At 39.5% G+C, this 16,680-nt stretch overlaps 1 protein-coding gene across 1 annotated transcript in view; it reads left to right on the plus strand.

The window, feature by feature from the left end:
- Positions 1-16,680, plus strand: part of SI (sucrase-isomaltase) — a 55,528-nt gene that overhangs the window by 30,763 nt on the left and 8,085 nt on the right. The window contains exons 25-40 of the mRNA XM_075098559.1: positions 468-617; positions 2,155-2,361; positions 3,199-3,353; positions 4,611-4,779; positions 5,650-5,746; positions 5,849-5,961; positions 6,064-6,189; positions 7,011-7,139; positions 7,251-7,358; positions 7,962-8,096; positions 8,603-8,687; positions 10,240-10,378; positions 14,301-14,434; positions 14,861-14,895; positions 14,987-15,103; positions 16,343-16,491. Coding sequence (XP_074954660.1) covers positions 468-617; positions 2,155-2,361; positions 3,199-3,353; positions 4,611-4,779; positions 5,650-5,746; positions 5,849-5,961; positions 6,064-6,189; positions 7,011-7,139; positions 7,251-7,358; positions 7,962-8,096; positions 8,603-8,687; positions 10,240-10,378; positions 14,301-14,434; positions 14,861-14,895; positions 14,987-15,103; positions 16,343-16,491 — 2,048 coding nt within the window. The remainder of the gene's footprint in view (positions 1-467; positions 618-2,154; positions 2,362-3,198; positions 3,354-4,610; positions 4,780-5,649; positions 5,747-5,848; positions 5,962-6,063; positions 6,190-7,010; positions 7,140-7,250; positions 7,359-7,961; positions 8,097-8,602; positions 8,688-10,239; positions 10,379-14,300; positions 14,435-14,860; positions 14,896-14,986; positions 15,104-16,342; positions 16,492-16,680) is intronic.

Below are 16,680 nucleotides of genomic sequence, written 5' to 3' on the forward strand. Positions count from 1 at the left end.
TTCCCACACTAAGGATAGTGCTGGCACTGCTTCAAACTTACATTGTACATCCTCTTTAATTATGACAAGCACCTGTTTGTTATCTCAGTTATGTGTTACCTGTTATGTTATCTCAGTTGCTGAATAAAAATAGAAATATTTCTAACATTTTCTTACCTCTTGCATTCGTATTTCAAAAGGTGAAGGAGCTGTGCCTTTACCTTTACTCCTGTTTGCTTCCAAGGAAGCTGCGGGATTGACTCCTTTTTTAGATTCTTAATTTTTCAGCCTTTATCTGCAAGAATATCGGTTGCATGTAATTTGTTATCTGTAAAAGTGTGACTATATCAAATACTACAGGACAGGGGTTTTCTGAGAGTTGTCACATGGCAAAATGTATTGTTCCTGAGGACCAGCATCTCTGCTGGCTGAAGGAAAGATGAATGTGATGTGAGATTTAATAACTATTTATTGTTTAATATTTATAGGTTGCTCATATAACAGGACTTCAGCTTGAACTGGGAAAATCTTACACAGTAACATGGACTCAACAACTGAGTGTCAATGAAAGGTTTAATTGTTGTCCCAGTCCCTACCCAACACAAGAAAAATGTGAACAACTTGGCTGTGTCTGGGAAGTAAGTAGAAATGATTTCTCTAAACTAACGAGACAGAAATTTTCCCAGAATCATAGCTTTCTCTTTACAGATATTACAGTGGGAAAAGCAGTCTGGCAGATTTGTCAGATTTAAATAAAACAGGGGCACAGACATCAGCTGGCCTGTACTAGCAGATTTATTTACCTCACAAAAACTGAAGTAGCTGGCAACCACGTAATCTCTTCCAAAGTATATCAGAAATTAAGGAAAAAATGTGGTATTTTTTGAAAGATGGAAAGAAGCAATATCAGTGTTTTGAAAAAATAGAATAGACTTGAGGTCAGCGTCTTCAGCTTCACTGGCACTGTGGCCTGCAAGGCTTATCCGCTTTTTCTCTCGCCTTCATAGTCACTGAAGCACATTTTAAGTCAAATCCTTGAATCCCCCAGAAATTTTTGATTCGTATGTGAACTTAATTGTTTCTATCTGTGTCGAGGAGGTATATCCATATCACAACCCTGACATGCAGTTCTTTACCAGAGCGTTTTATTTATTAATATCTCATGGCATACGAGAGCAGTGTGCCTTGGCAGGGTTGAACTTTAGAGGGTCTCTCCAAATAAATTCCTCCGTGCTCCTCTAAACCTAAATTTTACCGCTTAGACATTCTCTGCTAGCTACTCTTGAACCAGCCACAGCTGAAGTGCTTGATGGACGTCCTGATTTTGTTGAACTATTGGGAATACTTTTTGTAATTTTGGACAGTTGGAAATGGCTTTTGATGTGAAATGGAGCTCTGGTCCTGTTATGGGCTGGGTATGTTTTGAACACTTGCTCTAGTTAAAAGGTGCTTTGAATTTGGTGGTGACAGATGAATAAATATTCATTAGCAATTAGGAAGTGCGGAGCAGGCATAGTTTCATTTGAACAACTAGGCACAATTGATAGTACGTATCCAGAGGTGGAAGGGTAATGCATTAACCTACACCAGCTCATCTAACCTCCGAATACCTAGTCTGAGTGTCTATGCTCAGCTGTAGCAGGAAACTGAGAGTAATTCTGATCTTGCTGTCAGGAGACCTTAGATAAATAGGATGTAATTCTCAGTGGATATTTTAAGGATAATTCATGTGAATAAAGCCATGGGAAAGGTCTCATCTGATGTTGCCTGAATATCCGATAAATTTTGTACACTTCCCCTTTTGTGTGCCAGAAACCAGAAAGCAATGGGAATTTAGGAATTTCAACAGGCCAAGACTATGCCATGCTGTAGGATTGAGCTGAAGATCACAGACACAGGGAAATTAAATCCGCCTTCATTGTGCAAGGATTCAGTTTCCTGACTGAACTCTTTATACAGTCTTCGCTGGATTGTTTGATTCTATCTGATTTAGTGCAGAGATCAATGGATTCTGTATTACTTCTTTATTGTTCACTAGCAGCATTAAGTTTTTCCCAAAATTCTACACCTGACAGACAATAAACATGGGAGTTTTGCATTCCATGCTAATAACTAACAAAAATACAGCAGGCCAGTTTAGCTCACTAACATGTTACTTATTTCTGTTTGCATCAGGTAACATCAAACTTGGATATTCCACACTGCTATTATAGCTCCAACAATGCCTACTCTGTAGACAAAGTAGAATACACCTCATCAGGGTTGGCAGCCAACCTCACCCTAAACAGTGCCAAGACCAAGGCAGATGAGAATTTCACTGCACCAATTAGTACACTACGCTTGGAGGTGAAATATCATCTGAACAACATGCTGCAATTTAAGGTAATGCCATTCCAGAACTTCTACGAGTATGTAATGTCCCATGGTTAAAAAAGGTCTTTCTTATGGAAATTATAAGGGCTGTTTACAGTCAATTTGATATTACACAGACAGTAGCACCCTTGCCTAAATATGTTCATCCTTCTAACCAGCTACTTGCTATTGCTCTTAGCTTGCATCTATTTTTGTCCAGTAACTCTGTACTCAGTTTTACAATGAAATTATATTAATCAAAGGCATAATGTCAGTGTATGTGTGTAATGTCAAGCAGAAACTCTGGAACTAAAGAAGTTTTATTTTTGGGGGGTAAATTTATCTATAAGCATTATCATGATTGTACAGTTTATTTTTGCATTAATCATTCTACTTCCAAAATTTTTAATACATTATTTTTTAAACTGTAATTTAATACTCTTCATTTAATAACACTGAAAGAAGTGTAATGGCTTAAAATGTCCAAGCATCAAAAACTAACTTCTGTCAGCTTTCAGAATGCAAACAACTTTAAAAAGAATCTCTTATAGGTGGCTAAAAGTTTAATCAGAAAGGTATTTACCATACTTTATAGCTATATTTTAGATATAGGTGTGTGCTTTAAATTCATATATATAAATGATTAGAGCAAACATTCCTGATCCAAAATAAATCCTTAAGTACTTTTTCCCCAAAAAAAACAAATACTGTAAAAGAATTGGTTAAAGAATACAACTTGAAAGAAAACTCTTATATCAGTGTTCTCGATAATTTTCTGTATTCATTTCAACTAATTCAGATTTCTGTCACTGTAGGTAAGTTTTCAAACAACTCATTCATTGAAATGAATCGATTTTTACTTCATAGATATATGATTATCAAAATGCACGATATGAGGTTCCAGTACCACTAAATCTCCCAGGCTCCCCAACGAGCACGGAGAAGGAAAGACTCTATGAAGTATCAGTTCAGAAAAAACCATTTGCGATACAGGTTCGGCGCAAAAGCACAGGAACAGTCATGTAAGCCATAATAATTTTATTTTATTTCACTTGTTTTCGTTAGCTCTTTTCAAGCCAAACCATTTTCTTGTGTACTACATTTTAAATACCTCAAGACTGGCTTTTCTATCCTTCCCACAAAATGGCTCTGCCTGCCAAATGCCAGATGCTGCTCCAGAGGACGTGGCTTCACGATTGCATTGTATGAGAGCCCTGACCAGGGCGAAGACAGAGAAGGTGCCCTGAGCAATATCCTATTTTTTCTCATAATTATCTAAGGTTTTTCCCCAGTCACTTCATAGTCTGACACTTGCTAAGTATCCTCTACAGCATGTTGAAGTGCAAAGGCCATTTCTTGTGTAGTTCCCAAATCTCTGGGAGGCACAACAATTTTCTACACTTCCTAAAATTTTCCTTAGGTGACCACAGCACTGATCATTAAGGACTGATCATTTGGTTCAGTTTGGAGGAATGGTTATATTTAAAAAAAAAAAAAAAAGAAGAAAATTATGTCTCAGCTAACATGCAGATGGATTTGGTAACGTGACAGCTAACAAGTCTGACAAGAGCTTCATTTTTTTCCTTGATTAAGCTTAAGTCAGAGATAGAAAACAGAGAACAAAGATGTTAGCTGTTCCATGTGTTATGTTTCTTATTAAAAAAAAAACATTCTTATATCATTTTTTGAAGTACTTAAAACTTAATTGCAAGGTGAATTCCTTTTTGCCAACCAGAGTAATCATTCAAACTGCAATTCAGCCTCCTGGAACAATGTAATTCTTTGGCAGAGCACCATCAGGTTGCAGTTTTGTTTCCAACTGTAAAGATGCCTATTTACAGCAAATAAGACCTATGAATACAGTTTCAGTGTAATCTGCACAAAAAGTCCAGGGAACTGTAAAAAGCACCTTATTTACTGTATTCCATGTGGCACCAAGGATCAGTCTGGGAGGAAAATATCATCGTACTCTCCTGAAACACATTTTCTCACTAAATTGCCAAAATATGATGCAACTTGCCATGCATGATGCCTGTGCATAATATATATCTCTCTGAGAGACACAGCGGACTTTGTGTCTCTGAACTGTGTATCAAATTCTTAGACATCCCCATTTCATGTCCTTTATATTTTCTCAATAACCATAACAGTTTTATTCCACCTTTACTGAAGAGTGAGATTTTCAGAGAAAAAGAGTAGCCTAAAAAAAAGTGCCTGCCAGCTAAACACTGCACTGAAGACACTATATGATTGTTTTTGTGTTCCTCTTTCCATTTTAGCTGGGATTCACAGCTGCCCACCTTCACATTCAGCGACACGTTCGTTCAGATTTCTACCCGCTTAGCATCCCAGTATATATATGGATTTGGAGAAACTGAGCACACCACGTTTCGACACAACATGAGTTGGCACACCTGGGGAACGCTCACAAGAGATCAGCCTCCTACTGTAAGTAGAAGCAAATGGAGCTTTTGGACCAATGAGCCTAAAGTGCCAAGATGTTCAGCAGGACTTTAAAGTCCAGTGGATGTCCACTGGTCCTGGCCACCCTTAATGACTTTGATCCTATTTATCATGCCTTATAATTTGGATGGTGTCTTAATGGAAAGGTCTTCTCTAAACCTATTCTTTGTTTGTGACCGGTGAGACCAATGTGTCAGATGTTGGAAGACAACAAATGTGGCTAACAAATAGCGGCATGGTCCTCCTTTTTTTATTCTTCTCAGCTAACTATTCTGAAAGCTAGACATAAGTCAGGACAACTCCCGCTACTTTGGGATTAAATTAGTACTTACAGAGGTAAATCAGAAATTTTATTGCTATGTGTATATTTGTGTTATTTCCTACGAGATAGCACAACGTTTGTAATTTGCAGGGAATGACCAATGAAATAGTGGTGGTTAATTATAGGTCTAATTTCCAGTTCAGGTTTCAATATATTTTTGAGTAAATGAAAGATAACAGAATGTCACCAGTATCTCCTGGTCATATAGACACCTGCTACTGTTTGAAAAGAAGGGAAAGTTTTGTCCCGGGGAAGCACTTTCTCATTAGCAAGTTTTAAAGGCAGTAACACCTTTGCTTTCATTCCTGCCTGGTCGTTCTGAACAGGACTGACTCAAATTGTGAAGTTGAAAGTGATCTTCTGTAGGTATGTTTTGTTGGTATGTAGTAGGTGTAAGTATATAATTTAGGAGTTTAATTGTTTTACGTTTGGCAGATGTGTGTCTTGAGTTTTATTACATTTTTATTAATAAATGTAAAAAAGTTAATGCTTGCAATGTTTCCCTAGTAGAATGTATTTTATTTTGTTTGCAGTACAAGTTGAATTCCTATGGTTATCATCCATTTTACATGGCTCTTGAAGAAGATGGCAATGCTCATGGAGTTCTCTTGCTTAACAGCAATCCAATGGGTAAGAAAACTTTATTTTCTCAATGTATTTTTTTTTGGTCAGTGTTTTGCAGTAGTGCTGAATCCAGGCATCCTTTTCTCGTTTTACTTCTTCCATTTCCAGAAGTGACATTCCAGCCAACGCCTGCCCTGACGTACCGCACCACTGGAGGAATTCTCGACTTCTACATGGTTTTGGGCCCAACACCAGAACTTGTTGTTCAGGAGTACACTGCAGTAGGATTCTTACTCTATTACAAACTAATGCTGGTTTTTGGTTGGTTGGTTGGTTTGGTTTGTTTTCACCTACTCATCTCAAATATTCTTTCTTATTTTCAGCTGATTGGACGACCAGTCATGCCACCCTACTGGTCATTGGGATTCCAGTTATGCCGCTATGGCTACAGGAATGACTCTGAAATCGCCCAGCTGGTGGAGGGCATGAAGGCAGCTGGAATTCCCTATGTACGCTGGCAGCAGTTAATGTTTGACCTCACACCTGAACTTTTGGCTTCAGAGTAGTAATTATGACCATTTAAACACAAAACCAAAAACAAACAAAAAAAAACACCGAACACCATCATGGTAGAGTAGAGCAGACTATGTTTTATGCCAGAGCTGAACATCTCTGCGCACTCTGGGCCATATTAAATGTAGGCATCAGGCTGCTTTATTTTCCTTATCATTCATACCAAAGAAGCACTCAGATGCCTTAGTCAGCCATGGACTCAGGCCATGCTGGCTATGAAGGAGCAGTGATCGACAAGACAAACAAGCAGGAAAGAAAATGAAGCAGCATCATTTGAATGGAATATTGCTCTGTGTCAAGTCAGCTATGATTTGGCACAGGTTATTGCTGGGAAAGTTGGAATAGCACATAGATCTAATGAAAATGTACTGTAAATTGAATGTGTCTCTTAATTTTAAATGTCATTAACATCACTATTTCAATACAGAGCAACTGTTTCCACTGTTTCCTTATAGATATAGTAACATATGTGCAGCTTCTGTGTACATACACATAGGTACAAATCCAGGACTTTTTTCTCTATCAAGTATTAATTTCTATCCTCAGACTAGATGCAGTAGTAAGAGGTTTATTTTGTTTTGGACTTGCTGATAGGTTGTGTAATATCCATTTAATTGCTTTAGCTTAAAGTTACAGCTGCTTCCAATTTTACAGTTCAAAAGTTCAGTAGTTTACTTTTGGCAGATTTTCAATAAATATGTATTTGGCAAAAAAAGAAAAATAATCATTTTATATTACTTGTTTTTGTGAACTGCAGGATGTCCAATATGTAGATATTGACCATATGGAAAGGCGACTGGACTTCACCATTGGCACACACTTTGCTGGATTACCAGCTCTCATTAACAGAATAAAAGAAGAAGGAATGAGATTTATCATTATCCTGGTCAGTTTTGAATATTGCTTTTAAATGTCAATAGATCTTTGCAGAATGCAGAACATATTCAACAGAATTTCTAAACTTATTTTTTGAGCATGAAAGTGTTTTTAATTGTAGGATCCAACCATCTCTGGAAATGAAACCGATTATCCTACCTTCTCAAGAGGTGTGCAGGACGATATCTTCATAAAATGGCCCAATACCAATGACATTATATATTCCAAGGTACTGTTCTTAAAATGTTCATGATGGAAGAGGCATGCTGTACCCAAGCGAGCAACGTGTCAGCCTAGACTTCAGTGCTAGCCATAGGGGGAAAATCTGCTGATGGTATATTCATGCCTGGCTGTAAATGACACATTGAATAAATGCTACAAACTGAATTGTCTTCAGTTTGTGTTGTCATTCACATAGCTATCAGGGAGGAATGGTTATATCTATCTGTCTGCTGATGCTCAGTTTATAGTTAGTGTGGTTTGATTATTTTAAAATGTCCAACAAAGGTCTGGCCATTTCTTCCTAATGTACAAGTCAATGAGTCACTGCCTGAGCAAACACGAATACAAGTAAATGTTGACATGGTTTGGTTAGGGACTCCAATACAGACAAAGCAGCACATTAATTAAGGAAAATAGCAGCAAACTTGTTGATAAATCTCATGGGAGGGATAAGGGGCAGAAACTGGCTAGCCTTCCTGACAGCGAAAAAAGTTAGTGAACAGGTGATTTTTTTTTTTCCCAATTTTTAATTTTTTAAACAAATTCCAACATTTTAACAGCGGGATGCTTTCAATCCTGTATCTGTTTTGTTTTCCTACTATTTTTACAGATCGATGGAACACACGTTGCTTTCCCAGACTTCTTCCGCAATTCCACAGTGGGATGGTGGAAGAGAGAAATCCTGGAGTTCTACAATAATCCCACCAACCCCTTGAGAAGCGTCAAGTTTGATGGCCTGTGGATAGTAAGTGTAGAAATGGAATTGATTACTGGATTTTTTTTTTTTCTGTGCCAGACACTAGCAGAGAGGGCCACTTTTCACCGTATATGTACTGCAGTTGAAGCTCAGAGGGTATCAGTTTTAAATTGCCATTAAGTGAAATAAAAAAATAGGCTGGAAGGAAAGCAAGCAGAGCACCAGGCAGAACATGAGCCCCCAGCCAAAGGCACCACGTTGGCTCTAGGTTGTACACTTGCACTGCCTTGGTATGTCGTGACTTTCTTCCTCCGCTATGACACTGTTTGCACAGGGGAAACAGAGCCCAGACTCACTCTTCTTCCCTTGAAACACTTTGTGGCTTCCTGTCCCTGCACCATGTGAACGTGTCAAGAAAACATGGAACAGCAGTCTGAGACTGCAGCTGCTAGGGCTCCTGAGGACTTCTACTATGCTGCTTGTTTGTAATTTAGAATTTTGTCTGTTTTTCAAGTTTGAAGCAAATACAATCAGGTTTTGCTCTATGCTTTTAGGACATGAATGAATCAGCAGCTTTCCTGAATGGCACCATTGATGGTTGTAGAAATGACCTCCTAAATATGCCACCAAATATACCTCGTAAGTCTGATCACTCCTTAAAACAGTTTTAGGTCATCCTAGTTACTGTGTAATTTCTTATATGGTATATGTGGCCTAAATGCCTAAAGTTAGGTATGTAAAACCACAGCCTGTAACTGAAAGTGGCCCTTTTTTCCTGAGATTATGGACACACTTCAACCCCATCTGTTTCAGTGGGAGCAGTAATTCAAAGGCACTTTTTAAAAATAAAGTTGTTTCCAGCTACATGCCTGCATATGGATTTTGATATCCATTTTATATCTACATACTTTGCTTTAGGCATGGTAGAGAATGTAGTTTTCTGTTTTGCAGTTTTCTCAGATGAATAATGCAATTAATTAAAAATTTAGAAAATATACTTGTGTCTCCTCTCATTACCATTTACCTATACAGTCAAATACTGGAAATACTTAGCTTTCTTAGCTTGGCTTTACTGAAGTACTGGTGTAAACAAGTACTAATTAGTAATTATTTATTAATAGTTTATTAGCATAATCCTGTTGCTTTCAATTGTCTTAGGTTATTAGGAATAGTTTCTCAGGAATTGTCAGGAAGTTAATATTCAGACACAGACCATACCCCCTGCCCCACCATTTTTCTGTTTATATGGAAGATGTGACAATGTTTACAAAGATTTGCAATATCTTCTGTATCTGGATATACTCTGTTTACTCTTTGAGCCTTTTCAGTAAAAGCATCTGTAACTGCGCCATTAACACACTTACAGACCCAGATCCCTACATAGGAATATTAGAAATATTCCATTTCAGAAAACTGGAAAAGATATTTTTAGAATTATAAATAAATAAATGAGAGTATTGTCGTGGTTCAGCCTCAGCTGGCAACTGAACACCACGCAGCCGCTCGCTCACACACACCCCCCACCCCTGTGGGATGGGGAAGAGAATCGGACGAGCAAAAGAACTTGTGGGTTGAGATAAGCACAGTTTAATGATTACAATAAAATGATGATGATAAATGATTATGATAATAATGACAATAATGTTAATATAATAAAAGGGAAAAGGAAGGAAAGGGAAAACAGGGGAAAAAAAACGCAGAAACACGAACAATACAGCTGCTCACCACCCGCCGACCGACGCTGCCCCTCCCCGAGCCGCGATTGCTCCCTCCCGCCCCCGGCCAGCCCCTCCCAGGTAACACACTGGGCATGTCGTTACATGATATGGAATATCCCTTTGGTCAGTTTGAATCCGCTCTCTTAGCTGTGCCCCCTCCCCTCCCAGCTTCTTGTGCACCCGGCAGAGCATGGGAGGCTGGACATGTCCTTGACTAGTATAAGCGCTACCCAGCAACAGCCTAAACATCTGTGTGTTATCTCAACAGGTTTTTTTCCATGCTAATTTCAAAGCACAGCACTATACCAGCTAGAGTGAAGAAAATTAACTCTATCCCAGCTGAAACCATGACAGTATACATGCCTAAAAGAGAGTGAATGCGAAAGAGAGTATGAAAACTAAGAAAAAGTAACACGAATCATTATTGAATGTTCATCACTAAAGTATAAATATTTTTGCTCCCTTTCCATTAGATTTGGGATACCGGTCAGACGGATTAACTGTCAAAACTCCATGCATGGAAGTACAACAATATCTTCCAGACGGAACCCCTGTGAGACACTACGATGTCCACAGTCTTTATGGATGGTCACAAACAAAACCTACCCTAGAGTAAGTGAAGTTCGCATACTTTTGTCTGTCTGCAAAATCTGTAGAAAATGAATAGTCTGTGTGTATATTCCTATGGCCAAAACTTTCATCAGTTTATTTAACATGCCTGAGATACCTCTCTTCACATCTTCAGTTCTTCAATTCAGCCAGCAGTGCAGTTCTGACGCTCAGAAGTCTGAGCAGCAGTGCTGTAGCTCTTGCAGTTGGTATAATTTCAGTGATGTTGCTGCTCAGCACAGTGATCTCGCATGTGGTGCAAGAGAGGGTGGTACGAGCCTGACCTGCTGGAAGGACATGCAAGGGAAGGTGAGGTGGGTCTGCACAGGTCTGAGCTGAAGCTGTGCTTCCACGGTTTCACTGCCATAAATACCTTGTGCAACTGGAGCTACCTAGAAGAAGAAAAAGCCCAAAGCAGCTCAGGCACGTCTACACCTGCAGGTGCATCCCTAACTGTGTCAGGACAAGCAGGCAAAGTCTTTATTTTGAGTTTAGCAGCTTTAAAACCACTGACCCTGAGCGGACACGATTTTCAAGGTATGTTTTAAAGAGAGTTTCCCCAGTCTGATACGAAAGATAGTTATTGCTCACCTCTCTGGGGAGCAATTCTTGCAATGCCAGTTCTGAGGATTCATCCATATACATGCTAGGTTGTGCAAGCCTAATTGCAGACCTGCATTATGAAATAGGATGGCCACAGTGCTATTTCTCATAGAGTTTAATCTGGATGTAATTACTCGCCATCGAGCGTTTCCTTGTCCCAACGCATTCAAACACAACATGTTGCCTTTTCAGCAGAGATTTCTATTACAAGGCAGCCACCACCAAGGCCTTCCTGGGGTGATGCTCTGCATTGTGAACGAGAGCAGTCAATCAAAAGGCAGCGCTCGGGTATTCATTCACAAGGCAGAATGGAGAACAGGTCTGATCATTTTGGTCAGCAGCTGGGAACAGTAATTACTCAACGATAATCTCAATAATTACTGTAATTAAAATATAAAATAGTTTTTGTTTCTAGGTTTTGCTGGGATGGCCTGGGTTGCTCCCGGCATTGATATTATTTTTGCCTTCCTCTATACATCTAGTGAGGGAAAATGAATATAGTTTTTTAACACTGTTGGTTTAAGAAGGGCTCAATTATGCCCTCTATTTAAAAGAAATCTAGTAGTAGTGAAAAGGGGAAGCAGTGAGTTTTAAAATGCAACCCGTGTGCACATGCCTTTACTTTTAAGAATTTATTTTCTCGGTTCCGAGGCAAACGCCGTTATCTGTTCCTTCCTGAAGAGTACCCCGGCCTGCTCTAGATAAGGTCTGATCTAATGATAATCTACCCGTGTTGTTTCATTTCCAATTCAACAAGTAAGCAAGGAAAGAGTGTTTCTTTATAGGTCTTAACGACCTTAAAGCCCTTGGTAACTTTGATATTAGCATAAAGAAGGAAAATATCAAGGCTGCTTGAATTTCTGACTGAGCGGGTGTTCTACCTGGCAGCGTGCCATTGCAGCTGCCAGTCAGGGCAGGAGCGAAATTACTGACAGGACAGGAAGGAACGTCTGATACCTCTGCTCATAGAGGTCACGTGCGATTTGGGCATCCCAAGGAGAGAGTAATTTAATGCCAAGAGGAATATTACCATTGCTTCTGTGTATTAAGTATGAACTGAAAGGTAGTGAAATATTTTCTTGTTTTGACAGAATCGGCTATAACTTACACAGCTTATACATATATTCTTGCACTTGACATTTATAGAAAAATGTGAGGTTTGTTTTTTTTAAAATATCTCAGCTCCCGATTTATTCTTTGGTACTATCTGAAGGAGTAATCATGCAACTGAAGTCATGTTGCAGTAAGAATGTGTTCTAATAGTAAGCCACGCAAACAAGAAGATTGTGTGCACGCAGAACTTCACAAAAGCCAATAACTTAAAAGTGAACAGCAATTTTTTATGTAACTGTAATTTCCGTTCTCCATTGTTAGGCAGGAGGAGCTTCTGGATATTGGCTTAACACTGTTCTTTCATAATGAGGGTTTTGCATAGACTTGAAAGCCAGAAGCCTTACTAGGGACTACAGGAACTGTTTGGAGGTGAATTTGGGCTTTGTGACATGAGTAATTGCTTTTCTTGGACACAGGTTTGACTTAGTCCTGGAGCAGAGAGCTGGCACCTCGGGTCAGCAGGACACTCGGGCCGTGCTCATCCTTGAGCAGTTCTACGCACAACATGCACTTTCTCTACATTTGAAGTTTTAGCTGCAACTGCCAAAGCATTGCTGAAGTAGAGTAAACCAAGCAGAGGCTGAAAATGTTTGATAGTACGTTACAAAGAAATAAAAGATCCTAGATAACTTACTGTTTGTCTTGGAAGAAATAATTACAGCACATTAGTCTAGTTTAATTGCTACGGTAATTTAAGTGACTTGTGTATTTTTGCTGTAATTATAGTGTCACTAAAGCTGCAAATCCTGTAGAAAAATAAATAAATAGTGCCTTATTGAAGCAGCTGTTTAGGCAGTTATTGCGGAGCTAGCATTGGAGAGCCGTGTGCTTTAATCAGTGTTGCTTTCTAACTAGTACTGCGTTTTAGTATTTTGCTGTAATGAGTCACGGTATGTGCGCACGGCTGCAAAGGAATTGTCCTAAGAAAGTGGAGCAGTAATGCCTCCATGCCAGGCACACAGCATAGAGCAACGGCATATGCTGCACAGAAAGGTGCTTGTGTCCTTGGTGGAGCAACTAGGAAGCATAAATTCTCCTCGACTCAGCTAATATTTAAATTTTTTCTCTAAAGCTTACTTGGTTACATGTGCAGGTGCTCTGTGGCAGTGGCCAAGGCCTTATTTAAGATTTTTTTTTTAATATTTGACGTAATGTGATTAATTGGTGAATTGTTTCTCCATCCAGCTCATTCACACCCACATTTCCAGGGCCTCGGGAGCTCTTCTGAGTCTTTGGCAAGCTGCAGTCTCCCCTGACAGTAGCAATGATCCTAAGCAAGGCCATAGGGTTTTAGTGCCAGAGCATGTTGAAAAGTCCACGACAGTCCTTGTGTGGTGCTAGTTGTTTCCTCTATCCCCCAAATCCAAGCATCTGTATGTTTTCTGCCCTGTATGTTTTTGCCTCTACTTTGGGAAAGGGAAAGAAGTCCTACCATCCTCAAAAGGTTACTAACCTCTGCTTGAAATCTATTTTGCTTATGAAGAAGCCAAATGTGGTCAGACCAAGAGGTCACCCAAGTTAGTCACACTCACTGGTAGTCACTCCTTAGCTGTAAGGCCTCTTACCTGCCCCAAGCAGAAATAGCTTGTTTAATACTTTTGCTTCTAGACAAAGCCATGGTGGTCATTTCATATTGAGATCATGTCATCTTGGCATTTCTACACCAAAGATGTTTGACTACAGATCCATGACTTTTTTTTTTTTTGTTCCAATACCCTTTTGGCAACTGGTGTTATACTGACAGTTCCAATATTCCTGGCACCTCTATTTTCCCCCTTTTTTGTGTCAGTTTTGTTAAATTATTTTCAGTTGTTGCAGTAAGTTTCCAGGTACTTTAAGAAGAGAATAATGTGCCCTGGAACACATTGTGGAGCCCTTAGAAAATGTGCAATTTGAGATACATTCATATTTTCCCACAGATTAATTAGCCTGAGCTGAAAATCTGTATTTTAACACATCCTTGTTTTGCCAGTTCTCTTTCCAGCTACAGGTTGGCTGACACTGCTGTTTCTGTGTATGTGTGAATCACAGTGAATTGCCATAAAAAGCACATCTGGGTTGGATGTATGCATATTCATGCATGCAACGATGCTGCTTTTGCTATGCAAATATAAGCCCTTCTGTTTATTTTCAAAGAGGATCTTATGTAATAAATTGTCATGTAATATTTCTCATATAATTTAGGTTTTTTTCCTGTTTTCAATGTCAGTGGTTTGCAGAGTGCGACCAAGGAGCGTGGGATTGTTATAACCCGTTCCACATATCCCAGTAGCGGAAGATGGGCAGGACACTGGCTCAGTGATAACACTGCAGCTTGGGACCAGCTAGCTAAATCTGTTATTGGTATGTAGAAAGAAAAGGATCTGTGTTCAATTAACTGTGTGCAGCAATTTCTTTGCTGTCATCTACTTGCTTTTAGTATTCATGTGGCTGTAGCTGAAATAAGCCCTTGAGTTCAGCAAGTAGAATTCATGGGCAAGTCCTTTTTTACTTTGCTCCTGCTCTGGGTGCTGGGAGCTCTTTTATTCCCTTGGGACTGGCCACAATCCTGTCCTGGCCCTGCCACTCATTTCTTTACTCCTGACCAACCAGCCTCCATCTATTTCTGTACCAGAAAACCATGGCACGTTAAAGAAATCTTGGAGTTTGTGTTTTGATTTATTCTTCTCATTCAGCATTAGTATTACAGTATGTATTATCTACATGACCAATAGCATACAAACAGGGGGGAAAACCCAGCTAGTAATGTTGAATTATTTTTCCTTGCAGGTATGATGGAGTTCAGTCTCTTTGGAATATCTTATGTAAGCTGATGACTTATTACCTTACATTTAATAATCTCGATGCTGTGCATGAATTTATAGTATTCCAATTGGATTATTTTTAAACTTTCAGACAGGAGCTGATATCTGTGGCTTCTTCAAAGACTCGGAGTATGAGCTGTGTCTTCGCTGGATGCAGCTGGGCGCATTTTACCCATATTCGAGGAACCACAATGAGAAAGGAACAAGGGTGAGTTGCCAGGTGTTCACAGTTGTTAACGGCTGGGCCTTTGCAGCACGCATGTAGAGACCAGCCAGGACATTGCACAAACTGGCCTGGCTCAAGCAGAAGTACATTCCAAGGTAGATGGACAAGAAAAGAGCACGTTTGACTCTTTATCAAATAAATGTCTGTCTTTATATGCTAGCTCTGCTGTAAGCCTCCCCCTCACCTGGGAGGCCTTCTGCCCACAGAGGGGCTGCTCTGGGATTTAGACCACTTGAAGGAAGCATATTCTAAGTTTACTTTGACTGAATCCAACTCCGACATCTTTTCCCCCGTATGCTATTTTTGTTTAAACGCACTACAGCAGCCAGACTGAAATAGAGCGCTTTTATGGCAAACGCACTTAAAGGAGCAAAACTGACCTTGGTGCTCTCAGCCCTAATTGCCCATAATTATACAACAACTGAGAAAATGGAACAGTGTAATAAGATTCTGGGGTAAGACCTGGCAATTTCCTTGCTTTGCACATTTGCCACCATCAGATATTATATGTCTTTTAAGAGTAAAGGAAAATAATCGCCTAAATGTAAGGCTGTGCTGGCTAAGGACTATATTGTAGAAAGCTGTAAAAGAAGATAACTGGAAAAATAAAAAAAAAAAAAGAAAGAAACAGCACTTCTCTTCCAGTTAAAGCTTGAGGTCTAGCAGCGTAGAGCTATTTACATGGCATATATCTAATGGATTAAAGTCTCCTTTTCAAAAACGGTGTGATTTATCTTGCAGCGGCACACCTTTTGATAGGAATTTAAAGCCTTTAAAAATGCAGATTGAGGGTTATCAGGTTGCTTCCAGTCTTACCCAATTTGCCAAGGTATTATTCAATACATTTAATAAAGATTGGAAGTGCTCCCTGACATCAGTCATTAGTGCTTCGGTCTCTTCTTGCAAGTCCTGAGTGCTGCCCTGCAGAAAAGAGGGATCATAAATTATGTACGCTGGGATGTGCCACACCCTCGGGACACTTTGCATTAAGCATTTTTTACACTACTCCCCCCAGGCTTTCCTCACGTTCCCCTCTTAGGGCTGGAGTGATAGCTACTGATTTCAGCGTCACTTCCTCCTTAATTGAAGAATAAATAAATGAAGGTGCTCCAGTTCTGAGGAGAAACTTCCTCACCTTTTTCTTGCTTTGTTGATTTTTGTCTTTTAAGTTTTGTGAACAGAACAATCCAGCTTGAATAACAACGGTCTCTTCTCTTTCAGAGGCAGGATCCTGTGTCCTGGAACTCAACGTTTGAGGAGATTTCCAGGAACGTGCTGAATATAAGATACACCCTGTTACCCTATTTCTACACATTAATGTATGACGCCCATGCCCATGGCAGCACTGTGATCCGCCCCATACTCCACGAGTAAGTGCAACTCCTTTGCTCTCCCTATCAGGAGTTTCCACTAAAGCTTTTGTAGTTACGACCCTCCTGATAATAAAATTTTCTTTTAGCTACGGCAATTTTCCTTTCAAGAAGACGACACGAGGTTGAGAATATGAGTTTTCAATATCAAGCCCTACTTGAACAGCACTAGATCTCCATTATTCACTA

Source organism: Phalacrocorax aristotelis, chromosome 7 (assembly GCF_949628215.1).
Source record: "Phalacrocorax aristotelis chromosome 7, bGulAri2.1, whole genome shotgun sequence".
In the NCBI taxonomy this organism is placed as follows: domain Eukaryota; kingdom Metazoa; phylum Chordata; class Aves; order Suliformes; family Phalacrocoracidae; genus Phalacrocorax; species Phalacrocorax aristotelis.